Source organism: Penaeus monodon, chromosome 2 (genome assembly GCF_015228065.2).
Source record: "Penaeus monodon isolate SGIC_2016 chromosome 2, NSTDA_Pmon_1, whole genome shotgun sequence".
Lineage (NCBI taxonomy): Eukaryota > Metazoa > Arthropoda > Malacostraca > Decapoda > Penaeidae > Penaeus > Penaeus monodon.
The window spans coordinates 19,204,540-19,218,769 of NC_051387.1; the positions used below are offsets into that span (position 1 = coordinate 19,204,540).

A 14,230-nucleotide genomic window follows, 5' to 3' on the forward strand; every position below is an offset into this window, starting at 1 on the left:
ATATATATATATATAATATATATATATATACATATATATACTATATATACATATATATAACATTATATATATATAACATATATATATATATAATATATACATATAATATATATAATATATAATATATATATATATATATATATATATATATATATATATATATATATATGAGAGAGAGAGAGAGAGAGAGAGAGAATTCCAGTTCATGACAGGTACTTACTCATCACACTGAGCCGATGCTTTCAATTCTGTGGCTCTAGAGAGGAAGACACGTATCAGGGAGGCCACATTCCCACTCGTTTTGTTGTTGTTCAGTAGCTCTGGGTAGAGTGAGGCAATCGACTCCTCCAACAGTCGGTAGTCTGAACTGCAAATTTCGGGAAAAGATCTACAATGCTTGAACTTCAATTTGTTTTGTATTCATAATGAGTGATTGGGTGAAAATGAGAGAGAGATGCAGATGCAGAGATAGAGTGAGGTAGGATCAGAGAGAGACATATAGTAAGACAGAGAGAGGCAGGATCAGAGAGAGAGAGATGCAGAGTCACACAACAGTCATAGGTGACAGAGCCCCTACCAAAGCTCAATTATCTTGTGTTACAGATGCTCTTTAACTACAAGATCACTAATAATCCAGTATGAATGCATAGTGACCCATATCATCAATGTGCAAATTCTGCAACAGCAGCAGAATATCTGTTATTTGATATTTTGTTAGACTGGCCAACCAACTATCTATCATCATTGACTGTCAATCACATCTCTTCCCAGTCCCCAAATTACAGTATGACTTTCTGTAAGAAGCAAACTATCTAATCAGTGAACACTTGTCAAGAACTATTTCCACTGCCATCTTGTAATTGCTGCACTTACATCTTTCTTTTTTCAGTTCCCTCTCCCCTTCTCTTACTTGGTCTAACTCAGTTTTCAGAGGAAGTGAAATGAGGACACAATCCTTGGTAAACTGAAGCCATCTGACCTCCCTTTGCATAACAGATATTCCCCCCTTGCCCTCATCTGAGAAGAACTTAACCCTAATCTGATGGGTAGTATTCATACTGGCCCGGGCCTCGCTGCCGGGGGCTTATATCGTCGCCCTAGCATGTGCGACCACTCATGCCAAATACCAGCATCCCATGCCATTTCTTCGTAATACTACAAAGATATGTTGTATTTTCAGTTTTCATTATTGGCATCATGGAGTTGAAATTATCGGTTTGTTGCATTTTTTTTTTTGTTGCATGGTAAAAATGAGAAAGTGTTAAAACCGACTTAATCACACTTTCACTGGCAAAAAAATAATCTTTTGCCGTGATTGTAACAAAAAAAAACTCATGGCATGTCCATACATACTCTATGGCATGTGCATATGTGCCCCCGGCAGATGGTCCCGCCATGCCATGGCATGTACATACATGCCACCCATCGGCAATGGGTTAAGTATCATCCATGCCATTTCACCCACCTGCCCTGGACAATGCCCACATTGAATCTTTCACCAGCCTTTTTTCAATGCCCATGCTTAGCCACTGCTATCTCATTTTAAAGATCATTACTGATTTATTCGTATTACAAGAAGATGGTCCAGTCCTGGCTACAGACCAACACTCTGGTATAAGGTCTGTGGCAAGAAAGCCATAATACAGATAAAAAGTGTTCTGTGGACAACTGCTAGAATATACGTCACGCCAGATGCCTTGTAGGAGCTGCAAAATACAGGTACGAGACCTGTGTGGAATTTACTTATGAAGAGCAATAACTGTGGGCCCCTATCCCTCCTTGTAAAGAGGATGAGGATGATTTCACAAGCCTATCTAACATTAATTTGAAACTTTGGTAAGGAACCTGTGGCATAAAGTTTGATTCAAAAAGAAAGAAAGAAAGAAAGAAAAAGTTGAACATATTTAAAAACATTGTTGACAGTCTTTCAGAGCAACATAGTGAACTGGTAGAAGAACTTGCCATAATCAACACTCTTGTGGTCACTCTGAGAAGTACTGAGGAAGTTCAGCAGCATTCCATTAATGTACAGCTCATTATACCAAGACAGACTGGGAGAAACAGGTGGAGAGCAGTGAAGATGCTTACATTTGGTGGGCAGATATATCAAAATCCTTGTCAACTAAAGCAAGACAAACCTTTAAGCAACTTGGGTGAGAGGGCACATCAAACTTCCCTGCACAAAGTACAGGTGGAAAATACCCACAGAAGGAGAACCATATATATCAATAAGTGTTTACTGTGTCAATGCCAGGGACACACTCATGATCAGTGTGGTAGCAAAGGTCACTCCACACTGCACAACACTGCCAAGAGTAGCTGGCTGATCAGAGAGAGCAAAATCTGAAGCTATCAGACAATGGTCAGATGAATCCTCCACCACTTCAGAGTATTCAGTAGCAGCATCCCTCCTTTTCTCAGCAATACATCCCAGTGCCACACCACACTGCTATATCTGCTATCTTACCAACATTACCAAAATCCACATAACCACTATGCCAACAGCTGTCTTACCCACAAACAGTTCTCTGATGAAATGAGAATAGTATCTGCCTACGTGGAAGAACTGACCAACCAATTTGTTCTCAAAAGTAAGGCAGACATTGTTTGTGCCAATGAACTATGCCAGGATCCCAGGTTACTCGTCTTGCTATCAGAAAGATCAATCAACTCTAAGAGGTGGAGTGGTATTCTCTCACAAATTAACCTTATATGTTCATATTTTTTATGTTACTCTTACAGAGGAAATGGAAATTATCTTGTGGAAACTGATAGATGGACAAGAAAAGGGATACTCTGCTGTGGTTCCTACTGCCCACCAGCTCAAGCCACTTAATTAATACAGTTTCTCACAGACAATTTAGATGATCTGTTGATGCAAAAGAAGTGTGAAAGTCTGGTGATAACTGGTGACTAAAACCAATATGGCAATCATGCAACCTATGATAACATGTTGGTGGTGCATGGTCTCAGAAATCATCTTTATATTGTCACACAGCTCAGGCTCATCCCTAGACCCAGTGGTAACATATCACTCTTATTATAGGGTGAGATGTACTCCATCAGGCTTTGTGGATTTGTCAGAGAGAGAGAGAGAGAGAGAGAGAGAGAGAGAGAGAGGGAGGGAGGGAGGGAGGGAGGGAGGGAGGGAGGGAGGGAGGGAGGAGGGACGGCAGGGAGGAGGGAGGGAGGGAGGGAGGGAGAGAGAGAGAGAGAGAGAGATAAATAGACATAGAAAGAGAAAGAGAGAAAGAGAAAGAGAGAGAAAGAGAAAGAGAGAGAAAGAGAAGGAGAGAGAAAGAGAAGGAGAGAGTAAGAGAAAGAGTGAGAAAGAGAAAAGAGTGAGAAAGAGAAGAGAGAGAGAGAGAGAGAGAGAGAGAGAAGAGAGAGAGAGAGAGAGAGAGAGAGAGAGAGAGAGAGAGATGAAGGAGAGAGAGAGAGGAGAGATGAGAGAGAGAGAGAGAGAGGGAGAGAGAGGAGAGAGAGAGAAAGAGAGAGAGAGAGAGAGAGAGAGAAAGAGAGGGAGAGGGAGAGGAGAGAGAGAGAGAAAGAGAAGAGAGGAGAGAGAGAGAGAGGAGAGAGAGAGAGAAAAGACGTGAGAAAGAGAAAGAGAAAGAGTAAAGAGAGGAGAGAGAAAGAGAAGAGAGAGAGAGAGAGAGAGAGAGAGAGAGAGAGAGAGAGAGAGAGAGAGAGAGAGAGAGAGAGAGGGGCACTGGTATTGAGAGAAAGGAGGTAAAATGAGTTATATAGAATTTTAAAAATATATTTAACATGCACTATCATACTATACCTTGTATTTGGTATGGAGAATGTGAAAGACAGGAGCTGGTTCCAAAACGGGTCATTTGATGTGATGATCTCTGGACTAACAAAACGCTTCAGGTACTTGTTACTAGACAGGTCACTTATGCTGCTGCTGCCTGCCCCCATTGTTACTAGCTTTTGTCTGTCTGTCCTGCTTGTAACTAATGAGGATCTGGTCTCTTTATCTGTGCATTATAATCAGATCTGGAATAGAAAACAACTGATGAATAATAGGAGGTCAGTGGATTAGGGAGAATGTTATGAATGAGAAAGAATAACTCCACAAAGGAAGGGATGTGAAACTGACACTTAAACTTTCATAACTTTTTTTAGAATTACATGTGATATTAATGAAGATGTAAAATCAAAATGCATCACAATTACATCTTTTGCTTTTTTGAGGTACTCAGTCTCTTTTGTATCTATTACACATTTATTGCAATGAATTCTGTTATCTCCTATCTACTTTTATGATTCTAATATTTTACTATCATTTACTTAATTCAAGAGATCTGTATTTGATACATATATTTCTTTATTCAGTAATTCTTTACAGTAAGGATGAACTCATCAACCTCAAGTCACAAAGTTTATTCAGCAATCTAAGTTGTCTTAACGGGGTATGCCCTAAGTGTATAGCCCAAGGGGAGGGCTGGTGGGGGGTATTGGGCCCTAGCACCCTCCCATGTCTTTACTTCAGACAAGATACAGTTGAAACTCAAGAGCAATTGAATGGACAGTGTGGGCAGTGTTTTTGGCAATCTTTTTCCTATATTTGTGGCATTATTGTTTGTGTCTGCAGATTATTCCTTGTACTGATGACTGCAATTTTTATGTTGTCTAAAAGAATATCATCAATTTACCCTAGCTTAGCACATCCATACCGTAAAGATTAACATTTTCTTCAATTATCAGAAACAATCCAAATCTAGATAGTATAATGAGTGCTTACTCTATATTTAATTTGGTCAAAACCTTTTTGTTGTTTGGCAGTGTACTGTACTTTTTGGTGGTGTACTGTACTGTATACCTACAGTCAACCAATACTTTAATTCAGAGGCAGGCAAATGGCAGCCTATCATCTTGCTTGGCATTAACTCTGCAATCTAGCCATAAACCCCAACCTTGGTACTTCCCCTCACATTGTGACACAATCTTTCCTCCTGCCAGACAATGCTGCAAGGCAAAGACATTCTCATGATAAACATGCTTACTATGATCACTGTTTTCAAGGTTAACCTGTGCTTTGAGAGGATCAGCTGTCATGGACCAGGATTCTTGCTTTGGTGGCATCACTCCTCTGTGGAAGGAATATGCCATCTATTTGATGAGAGTCAGGCTACTAGCTATTCACCCCCTCTTTGTCTTCTGTTTGGATAACACGTTTATCCATTGTAGATAGTGATGATGAAGCTGCAGTGCAATAATGAAATGGAGGCAAAGTACCATACCTCCTCACTTTACCTTGTCCTCCTCTTGCAATTTTCTAATGCAAAAATAGTAGTAATAGTAGAAGTAAATGCAGAATCAGTAGTAGAAGAATCAAATCTTCTCTAAAATGAAGTGCCCATAATCTCATCTTTGCTTCTAGCTATGACTGCCACCTCAAAGATATATTATTGATGTCTATCTATTCAACATGCTGGATTTTGGATCACTTCATGACTAGTAGCCATGTTTTTTCTTGTACATTGTTTGTTGTTTTGCAATAAAAAAACAGGCTGCTCCTAAAAATCTCAAGTAACCCTCACTTTTCAAAGTTAACCCACCCCTATAAGCAAACTTCATGTATGAAGCAAGTCGCTATATCTATGGCAAAAATTAATCTATTTCTTAGTGACTAATCGATTTCTGAATAAAATATTATAAACAACATCCCAATGGAGGTGGCATTGTTGCATTCTCCTTGCCTTTAGCATTATGCTATTGACTCTCCTCCACCTTAAATGCCAGGGAGGTCTACAGGAGTTCTATAAGTTTTAGAGGTAAAAATTTCAAAGCAACATCTGGCATCCATACCACTGCAAGCTTCTGTTACTGGGTTCCAAAATTTCAATACATTTTCCCAGAACATAATGAGCATGATTAGATATTCATTATAATTGGTTTGTTAGCAAGTAATGCAACTAACAAAGATAAAATTCATCGTTAAGTACAGATCAAATGACATTCTTATTCTCATTTTGTGGTGGAAGGTCATTTAGGGAAACTATACCAATATTCCACTCTCTCCCCTTTCGAAATATTAATGTAGATTCTCAGGAGTTTGATAATTGCGTCTATCTACACTTTTTCAACATGCTCAAACAACGACTTAGGATCACGACACCAGTTCAACCAATAAACAAGCCACATTGTCCTTCCCACCTCCCAGGAAAACGTCAACGTCAAGCTGCCTGTCCTCCTCCACGACTACAATAGGAACGTCATAGATAATTTTTAAAAAGTTAAGGAAACCCTCTTCCTCTCAAACAAAGGATCCCGTCCCCTGTCTATTTGTAACATGGAAGCCCACGAAACGCTTGGAAACGAAAATAATTACAAGAAATAAGAGAGACGGGTATTCTACTTGCCCTCACAGATCCATTGTAAACACGTCGACTGCTTGTGACGTCATCAGTCGACAGGCTATTAAAGATTATTAATATAAAACTGCATTCTTAGATATATGAACTTTCTTTTGGGTTTATATATACAACTAAAATTAAGACGGATTGTTTGCTATGTTTTTTTTACTTTTACTTCCCTCTCCCGAAATGCCACATCCGGTTTCTTTTTGATACGTACCGAAAAAAAAATAAAAAATAAAAAAATCCTCGGAAAATTAATGACACTTGCAAGTAAGGGAAAAAATGCCATGGAACCTACCGATTTTCCTCAATAATTTTGAATACTTCCCCTAATTTAATCTAAATGGAGTTTAAAAGGTAAAAAGCCGAAGTTGTCCAAGCAAGGCTGCTTCACCGGCTCTCTGTGGCGTGGAGGACAAAGGCTTCTTCTCCCTTCCTTTTTCCCCTTTTTTCTCCGGATATACTGGACTGAAGTGGATCGCGAGTGGATTCTGGCACAGAGTTTCTCTATGAGGAGAGGAAGAGAGAAAGAGGAAGAAGGAGAGAGGAAATTGGATAAAAGAGAGCTAAAAAGGGTGGAAGGAAGGAAAGAGAGTAAGGTTGTTCATTGATGTGTGTGTGAATCTCGCTGGATAAATGTCAGAATTGCAGGCTGCCAATTCACAGCCTCCGTGTAAACGTCCAAGACTAGAGCCAGCTGTCAACGGAAGCACGGTAAGCCTAAAAATCAACGGTAAATAAGGAATATGAGACAGGAAGTAAAAGATGTTTGGAAATCCGGGTGTTTGCTGCGGGGAGGCATGAGGTTCCTCCCTCCCTCACAAAGAGCGTGGGTCCCATTTCGGGGGTTTCGCCCTCTTTCAGCGGTTTGGGTTGGAGGTTTTTGACGTGGGCGTGATTCATAGCCTTTACCTCTCGTTGTTCAATGGCATAGATGAAGTCTGTAGCCATATTAGAAGAGAAAATTAGATGGTGTTTGAAGGCGGGACGCAGCAGGAAGGGCATGCTGTTGCAAGGCGTTGCTCGCAGCCACGCCGCGAGGCTGGGATTTTGCTCGATGTTTTGGGTGCTGGAGTCCGGGGGGGGCCATTAGTTTTTAATTGTAATTTGTATATGGTAGTGTGTAATTAGTGTGTATTATGTTTAGGCAAAGGAGTAATTAGTGTGTATTTGAATGGTTGGCTGCATAATTTGTGTGCAGTGGAGACGGTAGAAATTACTATTTTCTTGAAATTCGTATCCTATTATGATGTTTGTTAATGAGAGCAAAGCACCCACCAGAGACAAAATCCCAAACCCATTTTTGGGTATCACCTTTCCTACCTAATATTTATTCCGTAGACAGGGGAGGACAACCCCCCTTGTATCCCCCCCTTTATAAGCACTTTGTCCCAACTTATAGAAAGTGGCATTATAGGAAATGCAACATGTGGACCTCATCTCAGTGTTGTGAAATTCAGTGGATATTTTTGTCATTTCGCTGTAAATATGAAGCTCCAGCAGCTGTACCCATGTTGTTTTACCGTTTCTTATGCTCTATAAGATGGCACTGTCCATTTCCCCCCATTTCTGTGTCACTCTCTGTAATGTTAACCCCTATTATATTTTATTAAAGTTATATTAACAAATAGAAAAAATAAATAAAAATAAAAACATTTTCTTTATAAGGTCTGTCAGGGGTTTAAATGTGAAATCCAATGCACATACACACTGAAATTTTGAAGTTGCCCATAAGTTAACAGTAACTATTAAAGTATCAAATTAAAAGGCTATGCTTGTGTCCCCCACAGAATTTTTGGTAGGTTGGAAGTACAACGATGCCTCTGCTCACCTACTCTAACATACACACTAGTTAAAAAGTGGGTGTAATTTGTTTCTCACAGCCACATAGTACAAAAGGCAGAAATGTCTAGGAAAATGTCATGACAGTATCATAAAGAAAGGGAAAAAATACTCGCTAATGCTTGAAATAATATGCACAGTCAAGGATAACTTAAGAAATGAAGAAAATAGCTTGAGACAAATGCTGCATATACAGTATGGCTGCAGCAATTGGGTGGGGGTCCAGTTACAGAGCCTCCAATAGGGAAATATGGCAATCAGAGTGGAGGTCTGATTGAAGCCCCAGATTAGGAAGGGTTTTTTGTTCATACAGTGATGCTTGTGGATCTCCCAGAAGTGGCTGGAGTTATAATGACCTACCATTAGAGGGGTTGGTCACTTCGTTAAGTTACCGAAACTCATTTATAAAGTTTGCGTGATATAACAGATTCATACAAGTTCCTATGTGGATAATTGAAACAAGGAATAATAATTGCAAGGTTGGAAGGCTGTGTGAAACCAAAAAATTACCAATGTTTGGGTAAATTACAACACCGAAAAGTGTTGACCACTGATCTTCATGTGATACCTGTGTGTGCACTGCAGACCTCTGGTATAGACTAACAAATCTTCATCTATAATTTAGCAAAATTGGACTTTTAAACCTGCAACAGAAATCCAGTCAAAGCAGCATTGTCAGAATGTTTATTTGTTATTTTTTGGCCCTTGTACTAAACAGCCGGGAGAGGGCTTTTTAATTTAGATATATATGTTTTACAGTTGAGTACTTGATTATAATTAGTCATCATGATGTTAGTGCCAGTTTGATAATGTTTAAGAACATGTAAAACAATACTGCTCGTTATAAAGGGTATCCAATCTATATACACAAAATAAAGTTAGGCCCTAAGTAACATATCGGAAGTCTCTGGATCAGGGCTTTACTTGATTACATTGCTTTGTTTACTTTAAGGAAAGCCAAACAAGGTTGAATTCTCATATCATAACCAAAATACTTTCCCTGATGATAAAACAAAAGACGAAAGTTTGGAAAGAAGAGTCGGAAGGAAGAATGAGGGATAGGGGAAGGATAGGGGGGGAGGAAAATGAATTAGAGTACAAGAAAAAGGAGCCGGGGCTTAATCCAGCATGCAGTGTTATGATAAAGAATGGAGTCATTATTTGCTGTATTTGATAATGATGGAAATGGTAAAATCATATAAAATGTTCCCATAATGATGATGATTCATAGTGGCCTGGGCCTCACTGCCGGGGGCTTATATCGTTGCCCTAGCATGCGCGACCACTCATGCCAAATGCCAACATCCCATGCCGTTTCTTCATAATACTACGAGGATATGTTGTATTTTCAGTTTTCATTATTTTCTAAAGTCTCTACTTGCCATATTTCCTGATAAATCGAGACTGAAGGGTATTTTTTTTGTTATATAGACTCCATAGTTGATCATTATTCGGTCTATAGTCTGAATAAAATAAGCAGTGTGCGGCATCATGGAGTTGAAATCGTTGGTTTGTTGATTTTTCTTTTGCAAAGTATAAATGAGAAAGTGTTAAAAATGACTTAATCACACTTTCAGTGACAGAAAAATAATCTTTTGCCGTGATTGTAAAAAAAAAAATCATGGCACATCCATATATATACACCATGGCATGTCCATACATACACCATGGCATGTCCATACAAACCCCCGGCAGATTGTCCCGCCATGCCATGGCATGTGCGTACATGCCACCCTTTGGCAAAGGGTTAATTTGTCACTCGGAGAATAAATTCCTTTCTTTGCTTATCTAGTGTCATTGTAAACAGACTATAACTCAAATATAACATTGTGTAAAGTAGTACTATGAGTGGTACTATCTATTGTTAATATACATATTGGTGTATCTTCACATACTTTTATCATACTGTCTCAAAATTATATAAAATACCATTATAGTTCATTAAATTAACTAATTCCTATGTTATCTGTTCACATTTTACACTCATTATAATTTGGTGTGATGTCACTGTAAGGCACAATTATGCATGATTCACTAATGCTATTTGATAAAGAAGACAAGTCACCGTGATTGGTGTGGTATTCAAACTTGTGTGGAGACTATAATGAACCAGATGAAGCATTTTGTCGCTGGTATGATCTATCACCTAAAAGAATATGGGGATAAAATGGAAATACATTGAATTGGCATAGCACCATGGACTCATTTTAAAAACTTAGAGTGCCCAAATGCAAGCATATTTGACATTAACCCATATCTGACGGGTAGCATTCATAGAGGCCGGGGCCTCACTGCCGGGGGCTTATATCGTCGCCCTAGCATGCGTGACCACTCATGCCAGATACCAGCATCCAATGCTGTTTCTTCGTAATACTACGAAGATATGTTGTATTTTCAGTTTTCATTATTTTTTAAAGTCTCTACTTGCCAAACTAACTTCCTGATAAATTGAGACTGAAGGGTATTTTTATATAGACTCCATAGTTGATCATTATTCGGTCTATAGTCCAAATAAAATAAGCAGTGTGTGGCATCATGGAGTTGAAATCGTCGGTTTGTTGCTTTTTGTTTGTTGCATGGTAAAAATGAGAAAGTGTTAAAACCGACTTAATCACATTTTCACTGGCAGAAAAATAATCTTTTGCCGTGATTGTAACAAAAAAAAACTCGTGGCATGTCCATACATACTCTATGGCATGTGCGTACGTGCCCCCGGCAGATGGTCCCGCCATGCCATGGCATGTGCGTACATGCCACCCGTTGGCAATGGGTTAAACAGTATGTGTATTTTCTTCATATGGTAGCAGAGCTCCATCCAACTTTTTAAAATTAGGTATTCATTTATTCTTATTTTTGGTTGAATTATTTTAAAGAATGACCACTCTGGCTATGAAAATATGGTGGTCAGAAGGGGGTCACTGCAGTTGTAGAGATGTCTGGGGGCAGAGCCCCTGGCTAGGGAAACAAGGTGATCATAAGGGGTATTTTGAACATTTTTTGGTCATTTTGGCTCCTCCTTACCTAAAGATTTTCTTCATAATTTAAAAATCTGTATAAGGAACCTGTGTGCTCTCCTCCACCCTCCCCCCCCAAAAAAAAAAGAAAAAAGAAAAAAAATCCCAAGATTGTAGGGGCTTGGGTGAAGGGAGAAAAAAAAGAAATTCCTCTAGAATTACACATTGGTTTGTTGGTGTCTATACACTTATAGAACCATCTGTCTGCAGCAAAATTCACAAAAAAAAACTACAATGTACGTAACAAAAACCCACAGTTCATAGGCTAGATTGTGTTTTTTCTGAATCATTATTGGTTGAAACAGACTAGAAGCTCAAAACTCATGTGATAGCACCCTTGTTAAGTGTCTCATAACCACCTAAAATAAAAACTAATAATAATAATAATAATAAATTTAGCAGCAGCAATAAAAGCAACAGCAGCAGTCCTTCTAGCATGTTTGTCCTTAGCAAAAAAAAAATAAATAAATAAATAAAATAAAATAAAATCAGAATTACAGTTTTACTTAGCATTCTTAGGTATCATAGAGAAACTGTCAACTACATCCTATAGACAAACTCAGAATTCAACTATTTTAAAAGCAAAAGAAGAAAGAAGCAGTCTACCCTTAATTATTATTATAATTATTATTATAGTTATTATTATTATAATTATTATTATAATGGTTATTATTATAATAATTATTATTATTATTGTTATTATAAATAACAATAATAATAATGATATATATATATATGTATATATATATATTTTTTTTTATTATCATTATTATCATTATCATTATAATCATTATCATTATTATCATTATCATTATTATTACTATTAAAAATATTATTATTATTATTATTAATATTAATAATATTAATAGTAATATTAATAATATTGATAATAATATTAATAATATTGATAATGATATTAATAATATTATTATTAATAGTAATATTAATAATAATATTAATAATAATATTAATAATATTAATATTAATAATAATAATATTATTATTATATATTAATATGAATAATAATAATATTATTAATATGAATAATATAATATTATATTTATTAATATTAATATTATTAATAATAATACTATAATATAATCTAATGATAATGCTATTAATAATATTGGTGAATTAATTTATTATTATTGTTTTGTAATTAATATGATTATTGTCGTTGTAATTAATATTATTATTATTGTTGTTGTAATTATTATTATTATTATTATTGTAATTAATATTATTATTATGTTTGTTTAATTAATATTTTAGTGTTATTGTAATTAACATTTTATATAATTAACTTATATTTTATAATAATACTTATTTGTTATTATTATATTAAATTATTATTGTTATTATAATTAATTATTATTTTATTATAATTAACATTGATTATAATTATTAGAAATATTAATAATAATATTATTATTATCTATTTATTTATTTTTTTATTTTTTATGATGATGATGACCCCATATCAAACATGGAATGCCTGATGATCCAAGGCCATTTATCTGATTCCTTCACAAGAAATGTGGTCTAAAATGAGGGTGACATGGCTAATATAAAAGGTTGTAATCCTCTCCCATCCACCAATGCAGTGTTCATAATCTGTCTTGCTAAGTCATCGGCCACCCGATGTATATATGTATGTATGTATGTATATATATATGTATATATATGTATATATATATATATATGTATATATATGTATATATATTATATTATCATTATTATTATCATTATCATTATTATCATTATTATTATCTTATTATCATTTCTTATCATTTATATTATCATTGTGTATCATTATCATTATTATTACTATTAAAATATTATTATTATTATCTATTGAATAGTTAATATATTTAATTATAATATTAATAATATTAATAATAATATTAATAATATTGATAATAATATTAATAATATTATTATTAATAGTAATATTAATAATAATATTAATAATAATATTAATAATATTAATATTAATAATAATAATACTATTAATAATAATCATAATGATAATGCTATTAATAATAATAATAATAATGTTGTTATTATTGTTATTGTAATTAATATGATTATTGTCGTTGTAATTAATATTATTATTATTGTTGTTGTTGTAATTAATATTATTATTATTGTTGTTGTTGTAATTAATATTATTATTATTGTTGTTGTTGTAATTAATATTATTAGTGTTATTGTAATTAACATTATTATTATAATTAATATTATTAGTGTTATTATAATTAATATTATTATTATTATTATAATTAACATTGTTATTGTTATTATTATAATTAACATTGTTATTGTTATTATAATTAGCATTATTATTGTTGTTATAATTATTATAAGTAATATTCATTATAATAGTCATATTAATTATGATTATTAGAAATAACATTATAGTTATTAGAAATAACATTGATTATAATTATTAGAAATATTAATAATAATATTATTATCTATTTATTTATTTTTTTATTTTTTATGATGATGACCCCATATCAAACATGGAATGCCTGATGATCCAAGGCCATTTATCTGATTCCTTCACAAGAAATGTGGTCTAAAATGAGGGTGACATGGCTAATATAAAAGGTTGTAATCCTCTCCCATCCACCAATGCAGTGTTCATAATCTGTCTTGCTAAGTCATCGGCCACCCGATGTATATATGTATGTATGTATGTATATATATATGTATATATGTATGTATATATATATATGTATATATATGTATATATATATATGTATATGTATATATATATATATACATATATATATATATACATATATATATATATACATATATGTATATATATATATGTATATGTATATATATATACATATATATATATACATATGTATATGTATTATGTATATATATATATGTATGTATATATAATAGTATGTATATATATATATATGTATATATATATATTATATATATTATGTATGTATATAATATATGTATTATTTTATGTAT

At 34.5% G+C, this 14,230-nt stretch overlaps 2 protein-coding genes across 4 annotated transcripts in view; one reads left to right on the forward strand and one right to left on the reverse strand.

The window, feature by feature from the left end:
• Nucleotides 1-6,412, reverse strand: part of LOC119581656 (dymeclin-like) — a gene marked incomplete at its 3' end in the record, with an annotated part of 6,972 nt that extends 560 nt beyond the window's left edge. Inside the window, 3 exon segments of the mRNA XM_037929784.1 lie at nt 221-367; nt 3,791-4,008; nt 6,347-6,412. Coding sequence (XP_037785712.1) covers nt 221-367; nt 3,791-3,930 — 287 coding nt within the window.
• A 336-nt stretch (nt 6,413-6,748) lies between these two features.
• The window catches only part of LOC119581621 (ubiquitin-like modifier-activating enzyme 1), a 38,887-nt gene continuing 31,405 nt past the window's right edge, over nt 6,749-14,230 (forward strand). For 2 of the 3 annotated variants that reach the window (XM_037929751.1, XM_037929758.1), the window contains exon 1: nt 6,749-7,088. Coding sequence is in view for 1 of the 3 variants with exons in the window: in XM_037929758.1 (XP_037785686.1) it covers nt 7,011-7,088 (78 nt within the window). In the remaining 2 variants the exon portion in view is untranslated. The remainder of the gene's footprint in view (nt 7,089-14,230) is intronic. The other variant, XM_037929773.1, reaches the window with a different exon arrangement.